Source organism: Tachypleus tridentatus, chromosome 3 (assembly GCF_004210375.1).
Source record: "Tachypleus tridentatus isolate NWPU-2018 chromosome 3, ASM421037v1, whole genome shotgun sequence".
NCBI classification, from domain to species: Eukaryota; Metazoa; Arthropoda; class Merostomata; order Xiphosura; family Limulidae; genus Tachypleus; species Tachypleus tridentatus.
The window spans coordinates 19,689,577-19,716,298 of record NC_134827.1 but is presented as its reverse complement, the minus strand read 5'-3'; the positions used below and the strand labels follow the sequence as shown (position 1 = coordinate 19,716,298).

Sequence of the window (26,722 nt, the reverse complement as noted above, 5' to 3'; positions counted from 1 at the left end):
TTGTGTGGGAGGTTTTACAATAACTTACACTTTGGCTTTGCTTGTTTGGAATATGGCACTAAACAACACAATGGTTATCTTCGTTTGCTGTCATTAATTTAGCAGTGAAACACTTGAGGAACGGCAACTAGTCATCACCAACCCCAGCCAACTCTAGGTCTATTATTTTATTAAAATATTGGGAAATTTATCGTCATTTTATGATAGCTAAAAATCGACCACAAACACTTACTGTAAAATACTGCAATATTTTATACAACTGTGATACTACTTCAAGTTTTATTCTGTAATATATATTTCAGGATCGTATTTATATTGATTATTATTACTTCGATTTGTTGTTACACGCTTAAACTATACAGCGCAATTACGGACAAAGCTACTTTAATATTTAGATGTGAAGAACTGACTTTATGTTTTTTTGTTATGTAGACTTCCAATAATTCAAAGCTCTTCCTCCATCTTTCTGGCTCCGATATTTGCTATTTTGAGTTTACCTCAGTGGAAGTGTCCCAGTGAAGAAGAAATGTTGTCGGCAACAGAAGAAGAGCTGCAAGAAATCTGGCAACTCCGAATGAGAGAGGTGAGAAATTATATAAACATAGTTTATTAAAATAATTAATATTCTATTTAAACTAATGGTGTTAATATTAAGGTAACTACAGCTTCCTGATCAGAAAGTGAATGGAAAGTTATGAATGACACTATAAAAATAGTTATATCCGTCTTATTCACCTGCGTTTGACCTTTCCATTTATTCTATACCATTGAATTAAGGTATATTTGTTTGTAGTCGAACACAAAGCTACACAATGGGCGGCAGGTGCTCCGCCAACACGTGCATCGAAACCTGGTTTCTGGCATTGTAACTACGCAAACATACCTCTGTGCTACAAGAGGACAATTGACTTAAGAAAACCAAACAATAAAATATACAGATTTTTAAGAACGAAAGGTAATTCGTTAAAGGACGTAGCCCGTGCTATGTTTTTATACATTTTTATATGAATGATATACCTACGATCGAGTTTATCAAGTATTCTTAGTTTTTATTTCTAATACGTTTCTTACGTGAAAATCTATGTATTTAAATTAATATAATATTATCTGGAACATTACTATTTATATTTAAGCATGAGATAATCCAATCCACTGAAAGAAAATATAGTATTAAAATGTTTTGATGTTATCGCACTAGGCAATTATTATGAACATGTATAAATACAACTGGTACCACAACGATCTGTACTTTTGTATTATTTTAATAAAAATATTATAAAATAACTACTGTAGCAGTTTGCTTTTCAATACAAAATATACGCGTGTATACCTGTTAATTTCAATATGCAATAACTATGATCTATACTTACCAAAATAAACTTTAAATGGATACATAACAGACTTATTATATATAAGTTCTCTCTATGTTGTTTATGATGTAGCTCCTGATATATTTCACTAGATACAAGGCGCTATCATTGTGGCATCCATCTTTGAAATTGTTATTGGACTTACAGGTGTTATTGGAGTAATGCTTCAGTGGTTAACACCTTTAGTTATCGTTCCAACCGTATCGTTAGTAGAACTTTCTATCTTTGAAGAAGCAGCTTCTACAGCTAGTAAGAATTGGGGAATAGCAATTATGTAAGTCTTGTTTTATCATGAACTTATTCATTGTGTTTTGTTATTATTATACATAAACTTGTAAGATTCAACTAAATCTTTAGCTGAAGAAATAAGAACATTTCATGAGGTCGCTCACATAGATATTTCAGTATATTTTTCATAACTAAATTTATGTATAAAAAATATATCTGCTCGTCCACAAGAGCATTTTTTAAGCTTGCGAGTGAAATTTGAAACAACTCAAACTAAACTCACCTCATTCAAGGAGAATACAACTCAAGGTATTCCATATAAGACTGTTGAATGAAACTTTTCATTCCTCATTAATTCTCGAAACAAACACCAACATGGATCTTTTGCTGCTCGTTTTGTCAGTGTGTACCTTCACCTTGTGTACCCAAGCAGTCAGGCACCATCTGACAGAGAACGAGGTGACCAGGTAGGTCCAGATGCTGGAGGATGGCCAGACTCAAAGGAGGGTGGCACAGCGCGTCGGTGTGTCACCAAGCGTCAATCAATCGACTTTGGCGACGCTACCAGGAGACGAACTCTAATGACAACAGACCAGGTCAAGGCCGTTATCGCATCACAACAGCCAGAAAGGACCTCTATATCGTGACTACCGCTCTGCGGGAGACGTTAGCTACAGCTTGGTCACTGCGAAATGACTTTCCACCTTCCACTGGAACCCGTGTATCGACCCAAACAGTTCACAATTGTATGCACAAAGGAAGCCTTAGAACCAGACGGCCTGAAAGAAGCGTTATTCTGACAGCGTTGAACTCTGCAGCCAGGTTGGACTAGGAACTTTGTCAATGGGCCACTGTACTATGAACAGACGAGAACAGGTTTACTGTGTTTCGTGATGACGGACGTGTGAGAGTGTGGAAACGCTGAGGATAGCGATTTTTTGCCTGTACCATTGTGAAAGTCGACACTTATGGAGGTGGTTCTGTAATGGTGTGAGCAGGCATATGCTTAGGTGTCCGCATGGACATACGCGACACGGGTTTTCTGAATGCAAGACGATACAGAGACGAAATTCTGGAACCCATTGTGAGGCTTTTGCCGGTGCTGTCAACAATGGGTTCATTGTCATGCAGATTATCGCGCGAGCCCACGTCGCCAGACTGTGTGTGAACTTCCTTGACGAAAAGGAATAGAGACTTTTGAGTGGCCAGCTAGATCTTCATATTTAAATACGATTGAACATTCTTGGGATATATTGTCGAGGTGTGTTAGTGAACTCCATTACCCTCTTTAGAATGTAAGGGAATTCGGACAAGCCCTGGTAGACGAGTGAGCTGCCATGCCCCAAGATAACATCGATAGACTGATTCGAAGTGTGCCATATCAGTTTCAGGAGTGTGTCACAGACCGATGATGTCACACTTGATATTGAATGTTTCAAACATTTCTTGAATAAACGCATGTAAACTGTTTAAAGTATTGTTTCATATGGGATATCAGTTTTGGTGATATTGTTAATTTTTAAAAAAAATATTTCTTCACGTTTTACCGTTCATCACACATTTAATAATGGATGTAGATGGAACTGAAATGAGGCAAATTACCTAAAAAAAAAAAAAAATATTGTCAAATCTGAAACTGAGATAAATTATATAAGAAAACGAACTTGTTCTTTTAATTTTTAAGCAGTTTACATATAGTATAATCGTTAATACTTTAAAAAATTTGTACTCCAGGTCACATTTGTAATTTTCTTACTTTTTCTAACAATCAGGTGGATAGTCGACGGGATATTCAGTGTGGGGTTATTACCGTGATGATATTTGCTGTTTTGGGGAAGTTTGAAGCCTTCTTCAACACTATTCCTGTGCCCATTATTGGAGGAATCTTCTGTGTTATGTTTGCAATTGTAACTGGAGTTGGACTGTCTAATGTTCAATTTATCGACTTGCAGTCCAGAAATATTTTTATTTTTGGATTATCTTTATTTATAGGGATAACCATACCAAAATGGTTTAAGTGTCACCCAAATACAGTTGATGTAGGTACGTGCTATTTATTAATATGATCAAAGTTTTATGAAAGAAGGGAGCATTGTTTGTTTGGTTTGTTTTTAAGCTCAAATCTATGCCCACCAGGGGTACTGAAATTCGATGCCCCTCGTATGTTATGCTTGAAGTCAGGAAACTTGTAGAATTTTATCTGATATTTTTTATACTAATAAACCATCTTTAAAATAATACAGGTGGTTCAGAACGCCACAAGTTCAATACGTGGTACGTAATACGCTGAAGAAATTAACAGTGATTTATCCAACAAAATGAGGAAGAAGACATTGAGTCATAGTTCAAAGAGTAAGAGGAAAAAATGCTTCAAGAAAGAAACTTTACATGAGAACTGTTTTATTTTATGCCATTAAAAAGTTCTTAATAAATTAATTCTTTACATTCAAACGTAATTTTAAATAAAAATTGTTTTCCAACAAACTTAGAATAATAGAAAAATAACTGTTATAAAAATAGAATTGAACAAAACAATTCACATTATCCTAATACGATATTTCTTATTTGGATATTTCTCAGAAGCACAAAACTTGAATAACATTTTTTTTAGAAAAGAACGTAGTGTGGTTAACGCTATAGTGTGTCGACTTACAACTCGGAAGGTCCAAGATTCTAGTTACAATATACGTATGAACACATTGAGCAAGATGTGGTGGAGTTATAACTGTGACAGTCAAGTATTAATGTTCTGCTTAGAAAAGCCGCACAGGCGGTGAGTGCTGTCAACTGTTTCTCCTCTTACCTATCAGAAATTTCAAATTAGAAAATGAATGTGGTCGAACCTTATGGTTCTCTAACCTGGTCATTTAGTTCATGTGTCATATAATGTGTCATTGAAATTGAAAATACCAACACTCACATTAGGAAAATCCAAATCATTCTCTTACTCCATACACACATACCGAAGTTTTAAACTGTTAAAACAAAGTATTATTAAAATTAAAAATGTTTTGTAGTTAAAATAGTATCCAGCATCTCATTTCTTCATGTAAGATATATGTTCTAGAAGACAAGTATTCATTCACTAGAGAAATTGCCTGTGCTTTCACGTAGAGCTCTGAAGTAATCTCCAGACATAACATATACATTGAAAATATATATTCAAGTAAGTCTATATAATAAATTTATTAAATTTAAGAGAAATACGTATAATTTATAAACGTCATCACAGTCACTGCCAAGGCAAATGACCCAGTTTTAATATTAACCTTACAAAAACGTTTATATTTTAAGGTTTTCTGATTATTAGAGAAGATTTTACAAATTCTTCTTTAAATAACAACATGCAGGTAAAGCTGAATGTATCTTGACATATTATTATAAAAGTCAATTGTTATTTTTTTTACTTTAGCATACCAGTTTAATGTACTCAGGAAATATCGAGAATGATATAGAGTTTGATATCCTAATGCGTACCCCTGAATATAGCTCCAGCTGGAGCACTAAGGATTTACTTTGTGTTTTCTGGCAGTGTGATTTATGGTTCACGAGTTATAAGACAAACACATATATAGACTTTGATTAGTAACGATTTAATTCTCGATTTTCAAAGTATTTAATATTTATCTTGTTTTTATACCTATCACTCGTTTTTATTTTTATTATATGTTTTTGATCAATCACATGTTTATAACCTCTTTGTTTTTTATCTCATGAACTACAGTCATGCTTTAAAGTGATGTAATATACCAAACTATAAAACAAACGTTTAGAACTTACTATCTTGAACTACTCTAGTCTTACATGTAGGGACGGATAGGTGGCTTTGTGCATCAAAACAAAAAACAGGTACTCACTATGTAAAACGTGCAAAACACAACAAAAATACAAATTTATTTATTTTAGGGAATGACGCAGCAAACCAACTCATCACAGTTCTCTTGAATACCAGTATGTTTATTGGTGGACTCATTGCGTTTGGTTTAGACAATTCCATACCAGGTAAGGAAACATTCCTTTGACAGTTTGTGAATAAACCGGACAAATTTCAACGTTGCAAGTAATTATCTTAAAATATTATTTCAGTGTTTTTAAGTTACAAATATTCAACTTTTCGGACTTTCCGAAGTAGATATGTGATATATTATAATTTTATTGTTTGATTTCTTTGCGAAACATCTTGCAATATAAAATAATTTTTCAGAATATCCACCCACTTATTTACTTTTTATTTTTTAACTTCATAACTTTGCTTTCTTGAAAATGAAATCAGGTTACAATGCCACAATGTTAAGTTTATTACAACTACTAGCATACAATATTCCCTCTCATCTGCTTATTCACAAATCTCAATTACTCACAGTTATTTCTATAACTACCTCAGTGGTATCCCAACATATGTATCAAAGTTGGTATCCTGCTAGCTTGTGAGTTTAGACATAAAGACAGTTTCAAACATGGCGCCCCAAAATCCCAAGAAGGAACAGGAAGACAAAATGTGATACCCATATCTTTTTCAACGACTACGTCATACAGGTAAATAAGTCCCTCCTGAACTCTCCTACCAAGTTTCACCTGGTTAACTCTAGAACTGTTTGAAAAACTAAATTAACATAGGACAGACAAAAATACTAGATATTTATAAACACACACATACACAACTAAAGAGAAATTTCACGACTGCGATAAGAAATTTCTAGGCTCCCCTTAAAAGTAGTTTATGCAAAATTGGTTGAGCTTGTTTAACTGTTTTGTAAACATGCTAATTTACCAAATGGTATTATTAAAGTACTTTAGAAATATTTAATACCATTTAACTATTAAATGCAGTATTTTAGTAGTTTAATAGCATCATATTTATATTTGAAAGTATTCATATTAGAAAGCACATATTTGTAATACAGAAAAATAACAGAAGACGATGTTTGAGAAATACGTCAAATAGCAAATTCCTACCTACCGAATGTAAACGAATAACAAGTTTATTCTACAACTGCCACCTATTGGCAAAGATATAAACTTTCTTCAAACATGATTTTAAATTATGTATTCCTTTAATAAATTTTAAATTTAACAAACTTTGTTCCTCACAAAATCACAATTTTCTATACTTTTAATCTCGGATTCCTAGGTGGCCCGAGGCCAGGAAATTTTTCTCAATTTTCTCCCCTTCCCGTCTTGAGGGAACTAAATATATGCACAATTAATAAGTTTTAATACGTTTAAAACTTACTCTGCTATCTGGAATTCTAAATAACTTTTCAGTATTGCAATAATAACTACAAAGATTACCATAAATACAAAATTTCTCATCTTCCCTTTATAAAGGATAAATAAGGTATAGAAAATCATAGAATTCGGTATTATTAATTATTTATAAACAAATGACACAAATACTATTACACAGTGGAAAACTATAGCATATTTAAATTTGTAAAGATATCAACTAAAAGACTGATTGTTAGTAAGACTAAATGACAGGAATACTTTGAAGTAAAATACATGTCAGTACTGAATCAAGGTTTTACTGTATCCTGTATTAATGGTTCAGAATAAGAATGAAACCCTCACTAGTAGAATACAAATGTGAACATCACAAGATGATCACTGAAATAAAACCCAGTGTACGATAAGTTATATCTAATTCCTTTTCTAATTTGACATAAGACAATTTAGAAACATTCCTTATAAAATTCTGTATTATGTGTTCTACGCGCTGATTCGTATTGTTTAACATATTGTTCTGTGTTGGTGGTTCTTCGCATATGATAATTTTACTTATTGTATTTTTCATCGCTTCTTTTGTTCCTTGAAAACGTCAATCAATGCCTGGTTGTAAGATCTTTACGAAACCTATTGAATCTTCTTAAAATGTTGAACTTACGTTACGTCAAAATAAAAACTTAAAACTCTCAAAATCTCATCGTACGTTATGCTCGTAACATCTTTACCTATTAATTGAGGTTTGTCGAACAAAATTTAGCCTAACCTCTAACATATGAGAGATTGATAATAGTCCACATCTTTTCTTTAATATAATATACAATGTTACGCATTCGCCAAACCTGAAGAATTAAAGAGAGTGTATACACATATATGTGTGTAATAACTGGCAGCTTGTTTTTAACGGTCGCTTTAACATACTGACAGGTAAAGGAATTGGAACAATCGATAAATGAGGAACATGTTAAAATTAATGTACTATAATAATAAATACGGAATTATTGATAAACGATCTGAACACTTTCCAAAATAAGTCAACAAAATAATGAAACATTTAAATTATTGTCAAAAATAGTTGATTATAATATGAATGTATTGATTTCAAGGACAGACGAAGAAAGAGGACTTATCAAATGGAGAGAGCAAGGCCTTAAACATAATATTACTGAAGGTGGTCTGTTGACACTGTCGTCACCTTCAACCTATGACCTCCCGTTCGGCATGAATGTAATTAAAAGATACAAAATTTTTAAGTACATTCCCATCAGTCCAACATACGACCAGAATATTTTTCTTCGTAATGTGAGACCATTATTTAAGAGATTTAAACCTCAAAATAATAATAATGATAACATTAATTCAGAAAAGTAACGACACTGTCATCTTTAGTTTATTCACAACAGTTAACATATACGTTAGTATAAACATATAATTAGTTTGATACGAAAAGACTTGGTTATTTTAATACATTTTATATTAGAATGTTCACTAATGTCTCTAGGAAAGATTCATAAACTGAAGCATTATGATCATGCTTCTTCGGAGACAGATCTAAATGTAATCGATGTTCGAGGTCATTGCACAACCAGCAGCGTGATAGATTTTGTCCCCTATTGTCCAGTTTAGGTGTATAATCACTATAAACAAACAATACTTGACAATATGTGTTGAAACCTTCGGCTGTTATAACTTGTACGAGAAATTATTTAAAAACAAATGACACAAATACACAGGTAGACTGTTACACAGTGGAAAACTATAGCATATTTAAATTTGTAAATATATCAACTAAAGGACTGATTGGACTACGACTGAAAATATTAAAGTTTAAAATTGTTAAGCATGTTACGTAATGACGTATTTAATAAAGACTTGAGATTCTCTCAATATCTTACATAATCTAAATTTGTTATTCAGAGAAAGAACTGCGAAACAAAACGTTATAATTACCAAACAAGTGAAATATCTTCTTCTATATAAAGACTACACTCATTACACTTTGTTATTACTACATTTGTATTGTAAGTTTCCTTATAAGTATTTTGATGTTCTGTATAAATCATATATCTACGCATATAACAACAAATATTTGATTCGAATATTTAATTGTAAAGGAACAAATTAAAATTAACGTTTGCATATCAGTCAACTGATTCTTCAAAATGTTTGATTTGATTTTTTATATTTATTATCTACAAATCATACGAAATAAAAACAAAATAACGTAAGAAAAAATGTGGGATTGAAAGTATTTCAAATTATTTGATATATGCCTAGTTCTACAGCCAATATAGTTCCACAACATCTGTAACAAAATCTAGTGAATGATTTCCTGCTTCAAAGACACACTTTATACCTATTAGGATTCCGTAACAATGGGGTCGTTGTTAGTATAATCCCCATATAAAACCAGCTTTTAAACTCAAACAACTAGTTGAAATGTTTTGGTTTAACAGTTGAAAATTGAAACAGTATGTCCTATATTTTTAATTTTTTTTGTTGTTTTTTTTCCATAATGTCGTTTTCAAACTACGTGTACTTTTGAATAATAAAATAAGTTTAATAACTAACCGATCTTCGTCATTCAGTGAAACTGGTTTTACTTTTAAGTTACATATTGTCTTCATGTTCCATTTACTAAACATCTTTAAATATGAAACAATATTTATTATATAAAGATGTTTTATATTCAGTTAATGCCTTTGAACTATCGTTTCAAAACATGAAATATTTTGAATATTTGAATTTAAATAAGTAAATGTGTCACTGATATAAAGTTTCATAAGTGACACAATCTCAGGCGTTAATAAAGTTGAACTAGTAAACGTCTAAAACACAGCAACAAATCTTGTGATTTCTAACGATACTTGTACATTAACATTTAACCTGGACTGACTTGAGAAATCTACCGACTGCACGATTATGTTAATGAAAAGTGTCCTCTACATAGAAAGAATTATGTGGTACTTTTATCAATGGCTTCTAAACTCCTTAAATGCAATAATTGTTTAATCCTACGAAGTTTTAGCCGCGAAACTACAAGAACCGCAAGCACCCACCATTATAGAAAATGTTTAAAACTTTGTCACTAGATGTCGTTGCAATAATTGTAATGCTCCTTTTCTCGGAATGAGTATTTAGTTTTCAGAACATTATTTAAAACCGACTCACGCACATCCACAAAACCTCATAAATCAGATTGTCCATTACGACCAATAATGTCCACATATAAATCGTTTAATTACAATCTTGGTAAATACATAGCATGGGCATTATCCAATATCAGACAGCTCATTCATCAAAGACTCTTTTAAATTCAAATCTAATCTTAATCAACTTAATCATGAAGCCTTAATAGTCAGTTTCGATGTTATATCCCTCTTTACAGAAGTTCTAACCGCTAAGGCTGCAAGATAGTCTTAGAATTCTATATCCGAGACCCTAACCCATCTACAGACATTCCCAACAACCAATTAGCAACCCTTATAGAATTCACCATGATGAAGACAAACTTCGTGTTCAACAACCACAACTATATACACAACTATATTTTTATGACACAAGTTGAAACACAAGCAATTAACACAGTATTACATCCACCATTATACTAGTAAAGATATGTAGATGACACGGTTGCGGGATTCAGATCTACAGAACACACACTTAATTTTTTCAATCACATTAACTCTATACATCCCAACATTAATTTCACAAGTGAACAGCAAGACAGCAATCAAATATCGCTTCTTAACCTCAAAATTACAAGAACCGACACACAATTTCAACAGAAATCCACCAAAAAATCACCCATACCAGACTATACAATCCTTGGGACTCAGCACATGAAACAAAACAAAAACTCAACATACTAAGAAACCAAATAAACACAGCCATAAAACTATGTTCACCAGACAAAATTAACGATGAATTAGACAAAATAAAACAATACTTCATCAACATCAATACGTTTCCTCCACAAACTGTAGAAAACATTATATGCACACACCTAGACAGGTAGGAAAATCAACCAACAAAAGTAAATATATCTCACGAATCAAAAAATCACGAAACCATATACTGTTGTATACCATATGTTCCCAATATCAGCAGAAAAATAACCAACATTTGGCAAAAGCTAGTAACAAAATATGACATTCCAATTAATACCACATTTATTCAAAAACCAGGCACAAAACTGAGGTCTGTACTATGTAAAAACTACACTGACAAACACCACACCAACATCATTTATAAAATTCAATGTGATAACTGTCACGACTTTTATGTTGGAGAAACAACTAGAAAAATGGAAACCAGACTCAAAGAACATAAAAAGTCACCTTCACACGTTTTCGAACACTGCAAGTCAAATAAACACAACATAACCATAGAAAACATTCAAATACTAAATAAAGAAACAAACATAAACAAACGCAAAATTAAATAAAGAAGCCTTACTTATACAACAACTTAAACCCAAAATAAACCAATATAAAGAAACGCCTTTATACCTATATTAATAAAATAAAATAAATAAAATTATATATTCAAACATCTAACACCGCCCTCTACATTCCGACACTCAGTTACACGACCCCTTTCAAACATGTGGTCAGCTTCCGGTCAGTTACCTCTTTCTTTGTGAACCTGACGATGACCGAAGAATGTCGAAACGTTGTTCGATCCTCAACGTAAAATATTTTCTAAACCCAAACGAGCCGTTTTTACATATATATCATTTGGCATTAGTTACACTCATTTTCAGTATCATGTATTATGCTAAGTTACACTACACATTGGAAAAACCTTGGATTGCTGGTGTTAAGTTAACCACTTAATAAAAGAACAAATATTAATTCAGAATGATTTATGTTATCAGCTACAAAAAAGTGCGTCTCCACACTACTACAGCTGTAAGTCTACGGACTTACAAATCTAAAATCAACGGATCGATTCCACTCCGTGGAGTCAACAAATCGCCCAGTGTATCCTTGCTATAAAAAAAAAAAAAAAAAACACATACACGCAGAACTAGTGCTTCTAAACCATACAGAAGTTTTATTTAAGTATTTTTTGCTTCACACGACGTGTAACATGAACGAATCAACAAGTTTCTCACTTGAAATGAGTAATTGTGACTGTGATAATAACTAAATTAGTTCAAAAATTCAAACATCCACTACATGAAGATTCACTTTCAAACAATTGGAACAACTTATTAGAATCCTTTTGGCCAGTGATACTTAAAAATTAGATCATTTTAATACATTTAAGTGTAAACTAATCAACATCATTCGTCTTTAAACGTTACGTTGTGTTCGAATTTCATTCAATAAAAGAACTTTAAAGCTGAAAATAGATACAACGATAAATGTTTTATGAAAGCAATTGTTTCAGTAAAGTTTACTTTTGGAAACATGAAATATTTGAAAATATTTTACTTCGGTTGAGTACGTAACTGTTTGATGTAAGATTTTGCATTTGGGACAACTTTAACCCTTTAAAAGTTAAATTTAATAAAAATGATAAACACAATTTAAAAGCTGATATCTCTTAAATTAGTTTATTATCGTATGCTCTGAACATTTCATATGAACTGTAATACAGAATATTTTTCAATCCCATGGCTGGTTGTATTAATTAAAAGTGTTCTATGTATGATAAGGTATTTTGTATTTTTGTTGGCGTTAAAACAAATACGTTCATAAAATATTATTATTTAATACATTAAACGCTTTATAACAAACATTTTCAACAGTTTTTTAGCCATCATTATAGAATATGTTGGATCACCGACACTAGATGTCGCCCAATAGTGACAGTGTTTGTTGTAAAATGTTTGCTTGAAACTACAGTTCAGCTAGCTGTACATAGCGGACTATAGTTTAGAAATGTTACTAAAGAAAAAGAAAATTAGTCTAACAGCACAAACTGCCAATTTGTGGACTATTTTTATTTTATCAGTTACTGGAATTTAGCCATCACTCTTAAAGCGTACCCAAGACCCCAAAGTGCAAAGCGGATTTCTTGTGATAACGAAACATAAACCATGAATCCTCACATTCTAGGAATGAAAATACCACAGATATTTTCAAATCGTAGATTTCTCACATCAATTGTTTACTAGGTAGTCAAATCAATATGGCATCGCCTGCACTTATCACTCTGCTTTTGTGTGCATGTTTCAACAATATTCTTCGCAGTCTTTAAATCTGATTATGATTAAATTTGATACAATGGTTAAGGTTAAGTGCCCCTCAAGGACAAATTGTTTAACTACTAGTGAATGAATGTCAAAGTTCCAGGTCATATTGTACATCAACAATATAATTTGAAATGTTTCTCATACGTTTTTGTTTGTTTATTTGTTGTTGTTTTTTAATTTCGCTCGAAACTACTCCAGGGATATCTGCGCTAGACATCCCTACTTTAGTAGTGGAAGGCAGCTAGTCGTCACCACCCACTGCCAACTCTAGGGCTATTCTTTACCGACGAATAATGGGATTGTCCGTAAGGTTATAACTACCCCACGGCTGAAAAGGCGAGCATGTTTGGTAAGACGGGGATTCGAAACCGGTATACTCGGGTTACGAGCAGAACGCCTTAACCCACCTGGCTATTTCGAGCCCATGCGCTCTTGATCGAGTTTTTTTTACAAATATTGAGAATCCCCGAAAATAATTGGTTTACTTTTGGTGAACGTAGCTCAAAGGTCATGGTTACACAGAATACGAGTCATACAACAAAGAGAAACAGTTTATGTCGACAAACCTGATAAAGGTGTTTCTACCTTGTCGAATTATAATGTAAGGGATTGAAAGAAAGTTTTATCACAAAGATTAATGTTTAAATTCCTGAAAAAAACATCTGAGTTTGTGATTAATTTATTCTTTGCTGATGCAACTTTATGTTTTAGAAGTGGTAAAACTTTCAGTAGTAGAAGAAACTCGCATCAATAGCACTGGCCTCTCATAATTCTAATAGAGATAAAAAGAACAGAGATGCCTTAAAGATCTAAATCTAAATCCCCATAAGGATAATGGTATTTAAATCTTATATTAAGGAAACTACAGAAGTCTCAAAGAAAAGGGATTATTGAAATCTTATATTAAGGTAACTATTGAAATCTTTAACTGGAGGAACTGTGTGTTTTCTTATAATAAACTCACATCGAAGGGAATCGAAACCCTGATTTAAACGTTGTAAATCCCTAGATATACCACTGTACTAGCGGGTGTAAGTAGAGGAACTATTGACATTTTACATTGCAAAAACTATTAAAATATTAGAATAAAATAACTATTGAAATCTTAGACTGAGGGAACTATTGAAATCGTAGCTTAAGGGAATTTAATTGAAAGAATTAAATAACTTTCCGGTGACACTAAAAAGTTCCTTAGATTTTCTACTGATCCAACTAATACGAAGGAAAATAGATTTATAACATACTTGTACTAAAATGTATTAATTACAATATTTATAAGGGTATTGAACCAGTAGAATTTCATGCATTGTTCTATATGGGATACCTTAAAGTGTAATATTGAATAACTATATTCGACAAGAGAGTGGTGGTGGGTTTCACGTCTTATAGGGCAAAGAAGCATACCGGCCACTAGCATTTCGAATTTTATTCCATATGACTTTGGAACTGGTGGTAGAAGAAATGCTAGAGGTGTATTTACTCCAAGATTCTTTCTAGCTTTGACGCCTGGCCTGCCGAGCATGTGCACAAACATAATGAAATACAATGCGGTTTAAAAGTGCGGGATATCTACGAAAGGTATCCCAAGCTCGTTTTTGAGCGTTTTTTTCATGTGACAGGCAGGATTCCACCAAGGACGAGGATACCGTGGGAAACGTGTCGATTTTACGAATAAACTGAGTAGCTGCCTGGATAATACAATCAGTTATTGCTGCCATACAGTCATCTATCGATAGCACGATCAAGTTCTGAGAGAGTAGGTAAAGAAGATCCGTTAGCTGGTCTAACTTTCATCGAGGCATGCGGATCGGATGGCATCAACCACTGCCAGTCTCTCTCCAAATCATAGGAAAGTGATCACTGCCCCTTGGATTACTGTCGACTGTGCAAGAAAAGTAAATGAAAAGTGAAGGGGAGCAAATAGAAAGTTCTGTAGCAGTAAAATACTGACTAGGTGCATGAAAATAAATATAAGAACCAGTACTGAAGAGAGACAGCCTGTGGTCCAAGAGCGTATGCTTTATACCACAACTATCATCAATACTAGCACCACCTAAAGGTGATTATGTCCATTAAAATCCCCCAGTAGTAAAAAGGGAGATGGTAACTGCTCAATGAGGGCATCAAGGTCTGACTGATTATAGATCAAGAGACAGGTAGAGAGAAGAAATAATGATGATACGACCCAAAAAAACACGGATGGCTAAAGCCTTCATGGGTGTATCAAGTGACAAGGACAGGATGGGCACACGCTGATCAATGACATCCCAACATGCACTCGTCCATCACATGACCTGTCGTTTCTATACAAAGGAAATTGCTGAAAGATGACTGTATCAGCAAGTTTCAGAAACTTTTCCTGTAATGAGAATCAAAGGGATGGTAGGAATCAATCAAATCCTTTATATAATCTAAATTTGATTGAAAACCTCCACAATTCCACTGGATCAGAGTGGTCATTGTTATTTACGTGGAGGAGGTGAACGTGGCGGGGAGATTTTCTGTTTGCGATAACGTTTTTGCTCTTTATTGAACGAAGATCTATTAACCTCCATGGATCCTGCCATGGGTTGAATAGGCAGGTTTGTCTGTAGACAAAGATTTCAATGACTGAGGACATGAACGAATGGTCGATTTACTATTTCGGGGCTGCAGAAGAGGATATACCCAAGGAAACATTTGAATCTGAAGGATTGTTTGTTTGTTTGTTTTGAATTTCGCGAAAAGCTATCTACACGAGGGTCATCTGCACTAGCCGTTCCTATTTTAGCAGTATAAGACTAGAGGGAAGGCAACTAGTCATCACCATCGACCGCCAACTTTTGGGCTACTCTTTGACCAACGAATAGTAGGATTGACCGTCACATTTAACGTCCCGACGGCTGAAAGGGCAAGCACGTTTGGTGTAATGGGAATTCGAACCCGCGACCCTCAGATTACGAATCGAGTGCCTTAACCACCTGATCATGCCGAGCCAAACCTGAAGTAAGTAAAACTGGGCAGTCACTGGAAGGTATGGTAGGGACAGAGATGAAAGTAGACACAGATGCAGGAGAAACCAGCGACAATTTCCAATTCGGGAATGTTCTTTAAATAGCTCTCAAGTATGACTCCTCTGGAAGAATTCAAAGTTAGATAGGGAGTAACTTCAATCGGTATATCCCCAATGGCTTTTGATTTCAAGAAGAGTTTGGTATACTGTGGTGAAAATGTTTCCACCAAAATGTCTCCAGAGCACAACTTCTTTACTGACTTTGGGGAGCCAGCAACTCCCTCTAATCCCTTGTGAATGTAAAATGGAGACATCTACCCCAAGGATTTCTCAGATAAGGAATGGAGAATCAGAAATCGAAGTGTAGAATCTGGCTGTAATGTTGACTGTATAATAGAGTCATTCAAACGTGATCGTTTTCCAATGATCCGTTTTTCAACTTTTTCATTTTTATTTATTTTGTCAGAAATTGGAATATCCATAATAAAGAAGTTACATTTCAGTGCCCACTAACCCCATCCACCATGGCGCCCTACGAGGGGACGCACTACAGTGCCAAAAAAGGATATTGCAGCAACGCCAAGGTTTCGTGAACACTACACCCAAACACAATCATCAGATACAATGTCCACAACACCTGTTGAGAACATCCAACACTGATACTTGGTTGACCCTAGCCCATGTGGCTCACCCGATTGCCCTTGGAAGGTCACCCTAAGGCCGCCCGTCTGCAGGAAATCAAGGCCAAAGTGTTGTGTTAGGTTGAACCCTTAAATTCATTAGTATTCTCTCCTTCCCTTCACGGGTAACCACGCACGGCAAACACGTGGGTGAATGTTTAGACCCCAAAGGAGGTAAATTAAAAGAACAGAACCTACCCTGGTAGGTCCCCTCATCACGTACAGGAATCCACACCGAAGGGATAAGACAGTTCTGAAGTTTTTGTGCTAATGGAAAATGTGAGGTATTTGGTCAGCTTTTGTTTTCCAACAGAACTTTAAATCAGATATTGATATGTGTATGATTTTGATGTTTGGTGAAAATAATTTGTTTTAAAAAAGGTTCAACAGACGAACATTGATGGAAATTGACACTAAAGAATTTCGTTTTCAATTTACTGGTGAGATAATTAAACAGACGGGCGATGTTAACAAGGGTAAGCTAACCGTGCTTACATTTGAGATATTTTAAAATAGCAAAATTAATATATTATTCAGCATAAGCCCCTTGAGAAAATGTTACACAGAAAAATTCAGAATTGTTAAAATATTAAAAACAGCTTTCGCAATCTTTCCATCATGTGAATGATAAATATGGTAACAAAAGTTTACGTCCAAACTTTAGTTTTACTATTGTTGGACATATTAGTATATGATAGGCATGGACAGTTTGATCTAAGAGTTTTATACCTGTGTTCATAGTTTTATCCTATATAATTTCAGAAAGATTTAGTAATTTGTTTCTAGCTTATTGTGTCACATAAAATGACCAATACCATTGAACTTTTCTAACAAGGACTGATTTTCAAAACATATTTTTCAACTTAATAATAAAACATCTTTCTGCTCTTAAAAACCTTAAAGTTGGCATTCCGAGATTAAAAGTAATCTTAGCTCTATCCTATAGAAGTGTTCATTTAAATACAACAAAAAGAAACTGAAGAATGGTATAAAGGTGTGGTATAATTTTATATTATTTTGAGATTTAGTATTCTTCTATATATGTTTCTTTATAGATTATTGCTCATAAGTTTTGTTGCTCAGAGAACGTGAGAGATCGAATATACAATAAGAATATTTAAAGGATTAAATTAATCTAGGTTCAAACTTGTTACTGTGTTCCAGATCCGTGGAAGTTCTGGTATAGTTTGAGCTAAATGCTTATGACACAATGGTGTGTGTCCTGATATTTATATTCAAGAGCAGAAAATACTACAAATGAAAAGAGGTCCTCCTCACTCTATGTAAAAGAAGTCAGTTTTGACAAAAAACAAATTGATATGAGATATTGTCTAACTTATTCTATTCACAATCACTGTAAAGAGATCTCTCATGTTTTTGAGTTGAATAACTTACCAAATCCGGATTCTTAAAGGCAACGTTTCTTCTTACGAAATACCAGTACTCTATTCAGAAGTGCTGCTAAATGTCCTTGAAACTAAATTACCAGTTTCAGTCACTTAAAAAATAAAACAAAATTTAACCTTTTGAATAAAGGGAGACTTTTCCTCATATTCCTACTTGCTTGACTTACCACTTTCTTTGAATAGGTTTTCCTTATTTGCAGTTGTCGTTCCTACGCCAAGTTTGCACCTTGTATTGTACAGACAAGGGAAAATATTGCTTAAATAAAAGTTTTCCTTCCAATTCTTATATGAGCAACCCTCCATTGGGAATCCGCTGTTTTCTTACAAAATGTACACATTGTGTGAAATGAAAACTGAAAACTGTTTGTGTCGATAAATAAAGAATCATAGTTTGTTGACAGCAAAAAATAAGTTCACATGAAAGCCGGCTCACGTAGATTCCTAACGACACAACATATATATTTGTTTGTCTTTTTTACACCAACCTTTAACTGATTAAATTACAGTAAATTACATAAAACGGGTAAATGACTGAGATTAGAATACAAGCATACAATAAATACTACATTGGGCAATCACGTATCACCAGTTCTAGCCAATATTTTCATGACACAGGTTGAATCTCAAGCGATCAACTCAGTCTTATACGTCAACATATCTGTACCAAATAGCATTTCTCAACCTCAAGATAATAAGAACCGACACACAATTCAAAACAGAAATTGACAGAAAAATCAACAATACTGCACTATACATTCCTTGGGACTCATAACAAGAAACAAAACAAAAATAAACTCAACATATTAAGAAACCAAATAAACACAGCCACAAAACTATGCTCCCCCGATAAAATTGACAATAAAATAAACAAAATAAAACAACACTTCATCAATATCAACAAATTTCCTCCAAAAACCGTTGAAGAAATTATACACATACACTTAGATCAACAATACGGTCAACAACAAACAAACAATAACAAATTCCAAGAAACAACAAACTACAAAACCTTACATTTGCTGCATACCATATATTTCCGATACCAACGAAAAAATAACATTTGCAATAAACTTATAACAAAACACAACGTTCTACTAAACACCAAATTTATTCAAAAACCAGGTACAAAACTAAAGTCCATGCTATGTAAAAACTACACTGACAAACACAACACAAACAATTATTTATAAAATATAATGCAACAGCTGCCACGACTTCTATATTGGAATAACAAGCAGAAAAATGAAAACTGGTTTCAAAGAACAACAACAAAAAACACCTCTGAGCATACTAAATCAAATAAACACAGCATAACCATAGAAAACACCCAGATCCTAAGTAGGGAAACAAATATAAACAAACACAAAATAAAAGAAGCTCTACTTATACAATAACTGAAACCAAAACTAAACCAATATAAAGGAATATCTTTATACCTATACTAATTTATAACATAACATCCAACTGCATATACAATCTCATCCCTAATACATGTGCCATACAAAAATGAGTTACAAACTCTCTATTTGTTAACCTGAAGATGACATTAAAAGGTCGAAACATTGTTCTCTACTTTATTTTAGTAAAGATTGTAACACCCATACCAGCCATCTTAAGGATACATTTTTGTTTCAAGCGGGTTTCTCGTCATCACGAATTAATCTCTACCTTTCCTTAATCAACATGTATATAATTCGCCATGCTGTCATTCAGACTTTCCTTGTAGACTTCCAGAAGCAGATACATCGCTCAAGCTGTTGTTTTATGTTGTTTGTAACAGAACAAAATAGATTAATTTACTTTATATGTTTTCTTTACATGAAACTACAAAAGATAGTCACTGTAAAGTTTAAAACAAACACAGAGACAATGAAAGAGATAATTTCAACCATCACAATGACGATAACAGCAGTATTACGTGTACGCGTAAATGGTCAAATCTGTTGACTAGGCTTATACATCTGTTTACCGTATCACACCTTCAACATTATCCAACAAATGTGGCATTCTGTATTATCTATTATTTTATGTTTCTCACGATAGTTAACAGGTACTGTAATTCGGTTTGTACGGTTGTTATAACACCGACAAAACAGTATTAACGAAAAGCTCAACTAATCCTTTTATCCAAAACAACATATCATATTTTCGGTTCTTCAGAATTAAAAAAAAAAACACTCCCTTCTGCCCTATGGTCCTGAAGTCCTCATTAAATTATAGTTCTTAATTTCCAAAGGTGCACATTGGTTAATTGTATATCACTCTTTCCATTATGCTTTCCATTGCGGACGAAGGTTCATACATTTATTCGATATTTAGCTTTTACTAAAATAGTACAAAATTAAGGATACGGTTCATCCAACCAATAGTATAAAATTAAGGATACGGTTCATCCAACCAATAGTATAAAATTAAGGATACGGTTCATCCAGCCAATAGTATGAAATTGAGGATACGGTTCCTCCAACCACCAGATCTGAATGTTTACCATCTTTTTCTAAGAAAGTGAAAAGATGAAAGACTTTATGATGTACGTCTTTTTTTATTAATTTCCCTGTGACAATTTCTTGAAGTTAAGTATTTTCTAATTGTGTTTACAGAAAAAAACAAACAACGTCATGGATTTTTACACATTTTCTCGAAAGAGGTTTCAAGGATTTTGATGTACATTTTTTTTCGTCTTCGGGTATAATTACTCTAAGTAACTCAATCCGTGATTTATTATAAACATGTTGCAAGAGTGTGATATGAAAACGATTCAACTTCGCTGGATAATTACTGATATTTTACCCCGCCCCTTATGCAACAGAGGTATTGCAGCAAACTTACATCACTAGAAACCAGATTTTGATGACTTTGGTGGGCAGAGCGCAGATAGTTCGTTGTGTAGCTTTGTACTTAATGCCAAACAAACAATACTGATATTTTTACGTGTTCATGTGTTCTTATATGAACACATTTTCCTAATTGTTCGGGCTCGGCATGGCCAAGCGTGTTAAGGCGTGCGACTTGTAATCTGAAGGTCGCGGGTTCGCATCCCCGTCGCGCCAAACATGCTCGCCTTTTCAGCCGTGGGGGCGTTATAATGTGACGGTCAATCCCACTATTCGTTGATAAAAGAGTAGCCCAAGAGTTGGCGGTGGGTGGTGATGACTAGCTGCCTTCCCTCTAGTCTTACACTGTTAAATTAGGGACGGCTAGAACAGATAGCCCTCGAGTAGCTTTGTGCGAATTTCAAAAAACAAACAAACAAAAAAACTAATTGTTCATCTCGCTGAATTAAGACTTTATAGCAAAAGTAGTAAGAAACCTAACTGACAGTTACGTTGAATTCTCTATAACTAACAGTATTTTTAATGGTTTTTTTTCAAAATTAAAAGTAAAATAGACCACGCGAAATTTCCTGTCAAAGTCTTATCGATCTATCTGAACCAGAATTTGATCTCAGTGAAAAATAATTTTAAATAGAGCATTTTTCTGATGAATATGTTTTGTAATTTTTGAGCTGTTAGTACGTAATTTAATCATGCATAAAATTCGATATATTAGATGAGGCTTCATAAACATTTAAAATGAAAAGGAAGTAGACACTTTGAAGTTATAATATTAATTACATCAATAATAGTTGACTTAGAAAACTGTAACGAATCAGTTAAATTACACAGAATACAATAATTTTTATTAACTCCTTCATAACTAATTTTTTTCTATGAATGTAAAATAATGAGCAATAAAAAATTCATGGTACTAAATATTATTTCTATTTAAGCAGAAAACTACACATTAGGGTGAGGGGAATATCAATATCTGCCAATCACGACTATCTAAATTTTGTTTCCAAGGTTATAAGTCAGCAGATATACAGTGACCCTGGTGGGCTCTTAAGGAAAAATGTTTCAATAATTTAGAACATGTTCTAAGTTTTCGACGCTGTTTCACAAATGAGCAATGAAGTTGACAAATATCCTGTTTATTTTTTATAAACAGTTTGATGAATATTATGACCTATTAACACTTACAGTTATTCAACTTTCGGAACAGCGTATAACACTTCATTAATGAATTTTGTTTTCCGTCGACAAAACGTGTAATTTCAGCGAAAAAAAAATCCACGAATGACGTATTTCCTGTTCCTTCTGCAACAAACTACGTCATTCACGGTTTCTCTCGTCTTTTAAAATACACGTTTTGCCGAAGAATACAAACTTTCATATATATATTACCAAACAGTCAGATTAATAATAGCTAATTGTTACAGTACGGTTACATGTTATTCAAACTCCATAAGTGTATTAAGTTACCATTGTTTACGTGACAGCCTACAAACTGTATGATATTATTAAATAGTTCACCTGACAAAAACGAAAACAAAAAAGACTAAATATTTGTTCACGTGCTGTGTTACATCGTGTATGTTGTTCCAGGTTAACCGGTAACTTTTTTGCCATGATTAAGGAAAGTCGAGACGTAAATTCTCAAAAACAAAAACACCAAAGACGAATGCGTGTTTCATGAGATATAAAAAGTAGTTCTAAGTCTTGTAGTCTCGAGCCAAGTCTTAGTTCCCAAAGTAAAGATATATATTATATTATATGTAATATAAAGAGTACTATATATTGTTATGCATTTATTAAAATATTATAAATTAAAAACTACAGAATTGTAAAAAATAACTTATAATTAGAAAGACACGAGGACGTGAATATAAACAAGTGACGTGACAGATACTAACGATATTGGATAGCATGTATCAGAAACACATTTTGACATTATTTGGGTGGCCCGACATGGTTAGGTGTGTTAAGGCGTGCGGCTCGTAATTCGAGGGTCACGTTTTCGTATCCCCGTCGCACTAAACATGCTCGCCTTTTCAGCCGTGGGGGGGGGGGGCTATGAAGTGACGGTAAATCCCACTATTCGTTAGTAAAAGAGTAGCCCAAGAGTTGGCGGTGGGTGGTGATAACTAGCCGTCTTCTTCCTAGTCTACCACTGCTAAATTAGTAACGGCTAGCCCAAATAGCTCTCGAGTAGCTTTCCGCGAAATTCAAAAACAAAACAAACATTATTGGTATCACATAAATAATGTAATCAACACCGATAGTTCATAACTTTACAACACTCAATATTCATACACTTAGATCATAGAGTTATGTTCAAATTGAGGATTTAGACTTTTCATTACGGGATATTACTTATACTAAAAGAAATTTAAGAACAAAAGAGTATGGATCATCACAGAATACCAGAACCATATTAGAAACGAATTTGCACCAAGTCGTTTGTACCTAAGCTCTTCTAAACAAAGTACGGCATCGTGTAACAGTTGAAATTTTACGTGTCTCATGAAACAATACGCAAATAATCAAAAAGAACCTCCACCTGAAAACTGACACAAGTTGCTTTTACGACATATCTGTTCAACCACAACATACCACAAGTAGTTGAAGAATGTAACGGGTAATCATGCTATTCCATAAGAAAACATATCGTTTGGTACCTTATATATAGCGTCTATACATTTCTGTGTGACTGGACTATCAAAACATTCACTGTGAAACTGTTCTCGTACACTTGATGGATTAAGAAAAGTTAGCAGGGTGAAGGGGTGTACTACAAACATGAAAGCCTTACATCATGCAGATATTTATAAATAATGCTGTAGGTTTATATATATAGACATATATATATATATATGTAGATATTAGTTATTTGCAGATAACCAATAAAATATTGTGCATAAATACCAAAATTTTTCAGTCATTTATATCAACTTTATATGCGGAACTTTAAGTGCTATAATTTCCATTTCAGTTTCATAACAGTTTGATATATCTTAAGCAAGAACTTACTGGGTTTAACTTAGTACAACGGCATTTAATACAAAGCTAAATTTCACTGGAAAGTCGTACTTAACCTGGTGAGTCTACGTTCAACCTTCGCCTCTGGTTATTTACAATATTTTATAACTTTTCTAATAATGTACTAAACAATATGAGTGTTTATTTATCCTGTACCTTTTATACACTTTAAAAAATATTATTATACAGTAATGTTTATATTTTTATACTCTTATAGAAATAAACAAAGGTTATAAGCCAATGAATTACGTTTTAAGAGGAATTTGTAAAATGACAAATCATTCAGACACAACTTCAGTTCATTGCGTTATCCAATGAAACACATTTGTATCGTACGCTACTTAAAATTCTATTTTATTCAAAACCAGTGCCTTCAACATAACCTGCTGTTGTTATAACAGAGGTACTTTTCCCAGGTTTTACCCTGGGACAGCGATAAGTCTGTGGATTTACAATGCTAGAATCAGAGGTTCAATTTCTCTCAGTGGGCACAGCAGATAGTCCGATTTGGTTTTGCAATAAGAAAACACTTTTCACAGCTCCCAACACAACTATTCAGTTTAGAAGACAGTACTTAATCGTAAAATATTTTCAATAAATTTTGTTTTTTTTTGTAATTACGAGTAAAGCAACACAATGAGTTATATGTGCTCTGCTCAACACGGGCTTAGAAATCCTGTTTTTAGCGTTGTAATTCTGCAGACATACAACTACGCCATTGGAAGACGTTAAAAATAGTAAATAATTCTTGGTCTAAGTATTAATCTTATGATGACATTACCACGCATGTATGAGTCACACTAATAAAGAACATAAAATACAGATGGAATGCGCTTGTGTAAAATCAACCTCTTACTTTACTTGTACACTCTACAAACCATAATATGTCTTAGCTTTTCCTTGTTTATCTTTGAGATTTTGTCTTGTACGCAACATATATATGTAAGCAGTAAGTACTAATTTGCCAAACAGAAAATTACATTTGTCAAATAATTCGTGAGCGACCTGAATAACTTTATGTTATTTTCATAAATTAAATTTTATGCTTTTGTTATCAAATTTTGTGTTTTATAAAACGCATGTTTAACAGTTTAAATCAACATTCCAAATTAATATGTTTTGCATTCTAACTCAGCTCTTCGAGTGTCCAGTAATTATTTGGTGTACCAGATTATCTTTTGCTTCTGGTCTATTTTTTGATTAATAAATTAATTTTCAGTATATAATTTCATTTCTGTAGCAACCCAATCCCTGATCAATTCCTGAACAAAGTCATAACATAACTCTAAAGATCCTGAAAGGATTAAACAGAATAGAACATATCTACGTTTCTTTGTTTTTGGAATTTTGCGCAAAGCTACACGAGGGCTATCAGCGCTAGCCGTCCCTAATTTAGCGGTGTATGACTAAAGGGAAGGCAGCTAGTCATCACCACCCAGCGCCAACTCCTGGGCTACTCTTTTACCAACGAATAGTGAGATTGACCGTCACGTTATAACGCCCCCACGGCTGAAAGCGCGAGCATGTTTGGTGTGATGGAGATTCGAGATCGTGACCCTCTAGTCCTGCACTAATAAATTAGGGACAGCTAGCGCATAGAGCCTTCGTGTGGCTTTGCGCAAAATTCAAAACAAACCAATCAGAAAAGGTGGCACGAATAATATCAAAATACAGATATAACACGATCAATTCTGTATATTCATTAAAGTTGTTATAAGACAGAAAAAGATGTGTGGTCAACATTACATTCACAGAGAATTTATACTTTAATTAATTTAATTTACAGCAATCTTACGTTCATGTAATATTAAAGCAATACTTGATAGATGTGTAACTTATAGACGTAAAACATGTCGCGAGTTTTGTACTTACCGTTGCCAGTTAGAATGGTAACAATGATTTATACTGGTTATTTTAAATAAAAACAGTAATGTACATACCTTTGATTTTAAAATCGAAATGGACAGATTCGTACTGTACCCAATCCATTTTCTATTTCTGTTGTGTTTCTTTAATGAGCATGTTTTGGTCATTTATGGATCACAATATAACACGATGTTTCCAAATGTGAAACAAGTCACTATGATCACGAAAGAAGAGTTTCGATTTCTTTATAACTTGCAACGCTTGTGAGTTGTTTTATAGTCAAGTCTTTGAGAAAACAACGCGAATGAAGCACTAAAAGAATGTGGTGTTTAGGCAGAGTGCCCTTTATAGTAATATCGAAATAGTCTCAAAGACTTGTCGATAAAAATAGTCTCAAACATTGACTATAAAACCACTCACAAGCATAACAAGTTATAAGAAAATCGAAACTCCTGTTTCGTGATCATAGTGACTTGTTTCACATCAAAAAACACCGTGTTAAATTGTTATCCATAAACGACCAAAACATGCTCATTAAAGAAACACAACAGAAAGAGAAAATGGCTTTGGTACAATTTGTTTGTTGTTGTTTTTTGATGTGTGTTTTATTATCGATGAGAGAAGTCCCTTTTTTTTTGTTTTAAAGTTTTCTGAACTAATGTTTCATTGTTTTTATGATTATTTTAACTCCCACCCACTTAATTATTTATAAAATTGTGTTTATAATTACGCGGATATTAAATCGAATAATATATTTTACTTCTGTTAATTATAAATCAACTCATTTTCATTTGCAGAAAAAAATCTCCAGTTCCAACAATTAGTAATCAAAACGTTCACGAGAGGGCAAAGTAAACAGTGAATTTTGTAGTTGTGGCTAGCTTTTCCTCACTC

The 26,722-nt window shown here is 33.4% G+C and overlaps 1 protein-coding gene across 1 annotated transcript; it reads left to right on the top strand.

Moving 5' to 3' along the window:
• The first annotated feature begins 273 nt into the window (after nt 1-273).
• LOC143246023 (solute carrier family 23 member 2-like) lies at nt 274-3,978 on the top strand. Its single transcript, XM_076492267.1, has 3 exons — nt 274-583; nt 1,463-1,644; nt 3,371-3,978. Exons 1-3 carry the CDS (start codon nt 527-529, stop codon nt 3,411-3,413), a joined length of 282 nt encoding a protein of 93 aa, XP_076348382.1. The 5' UTR covers nt 274-526; the 3' UTR covers nt 3,414-3,978.
• Nucleotides 3,979-26,722: the final 22,744 nt, after the last annotated feature.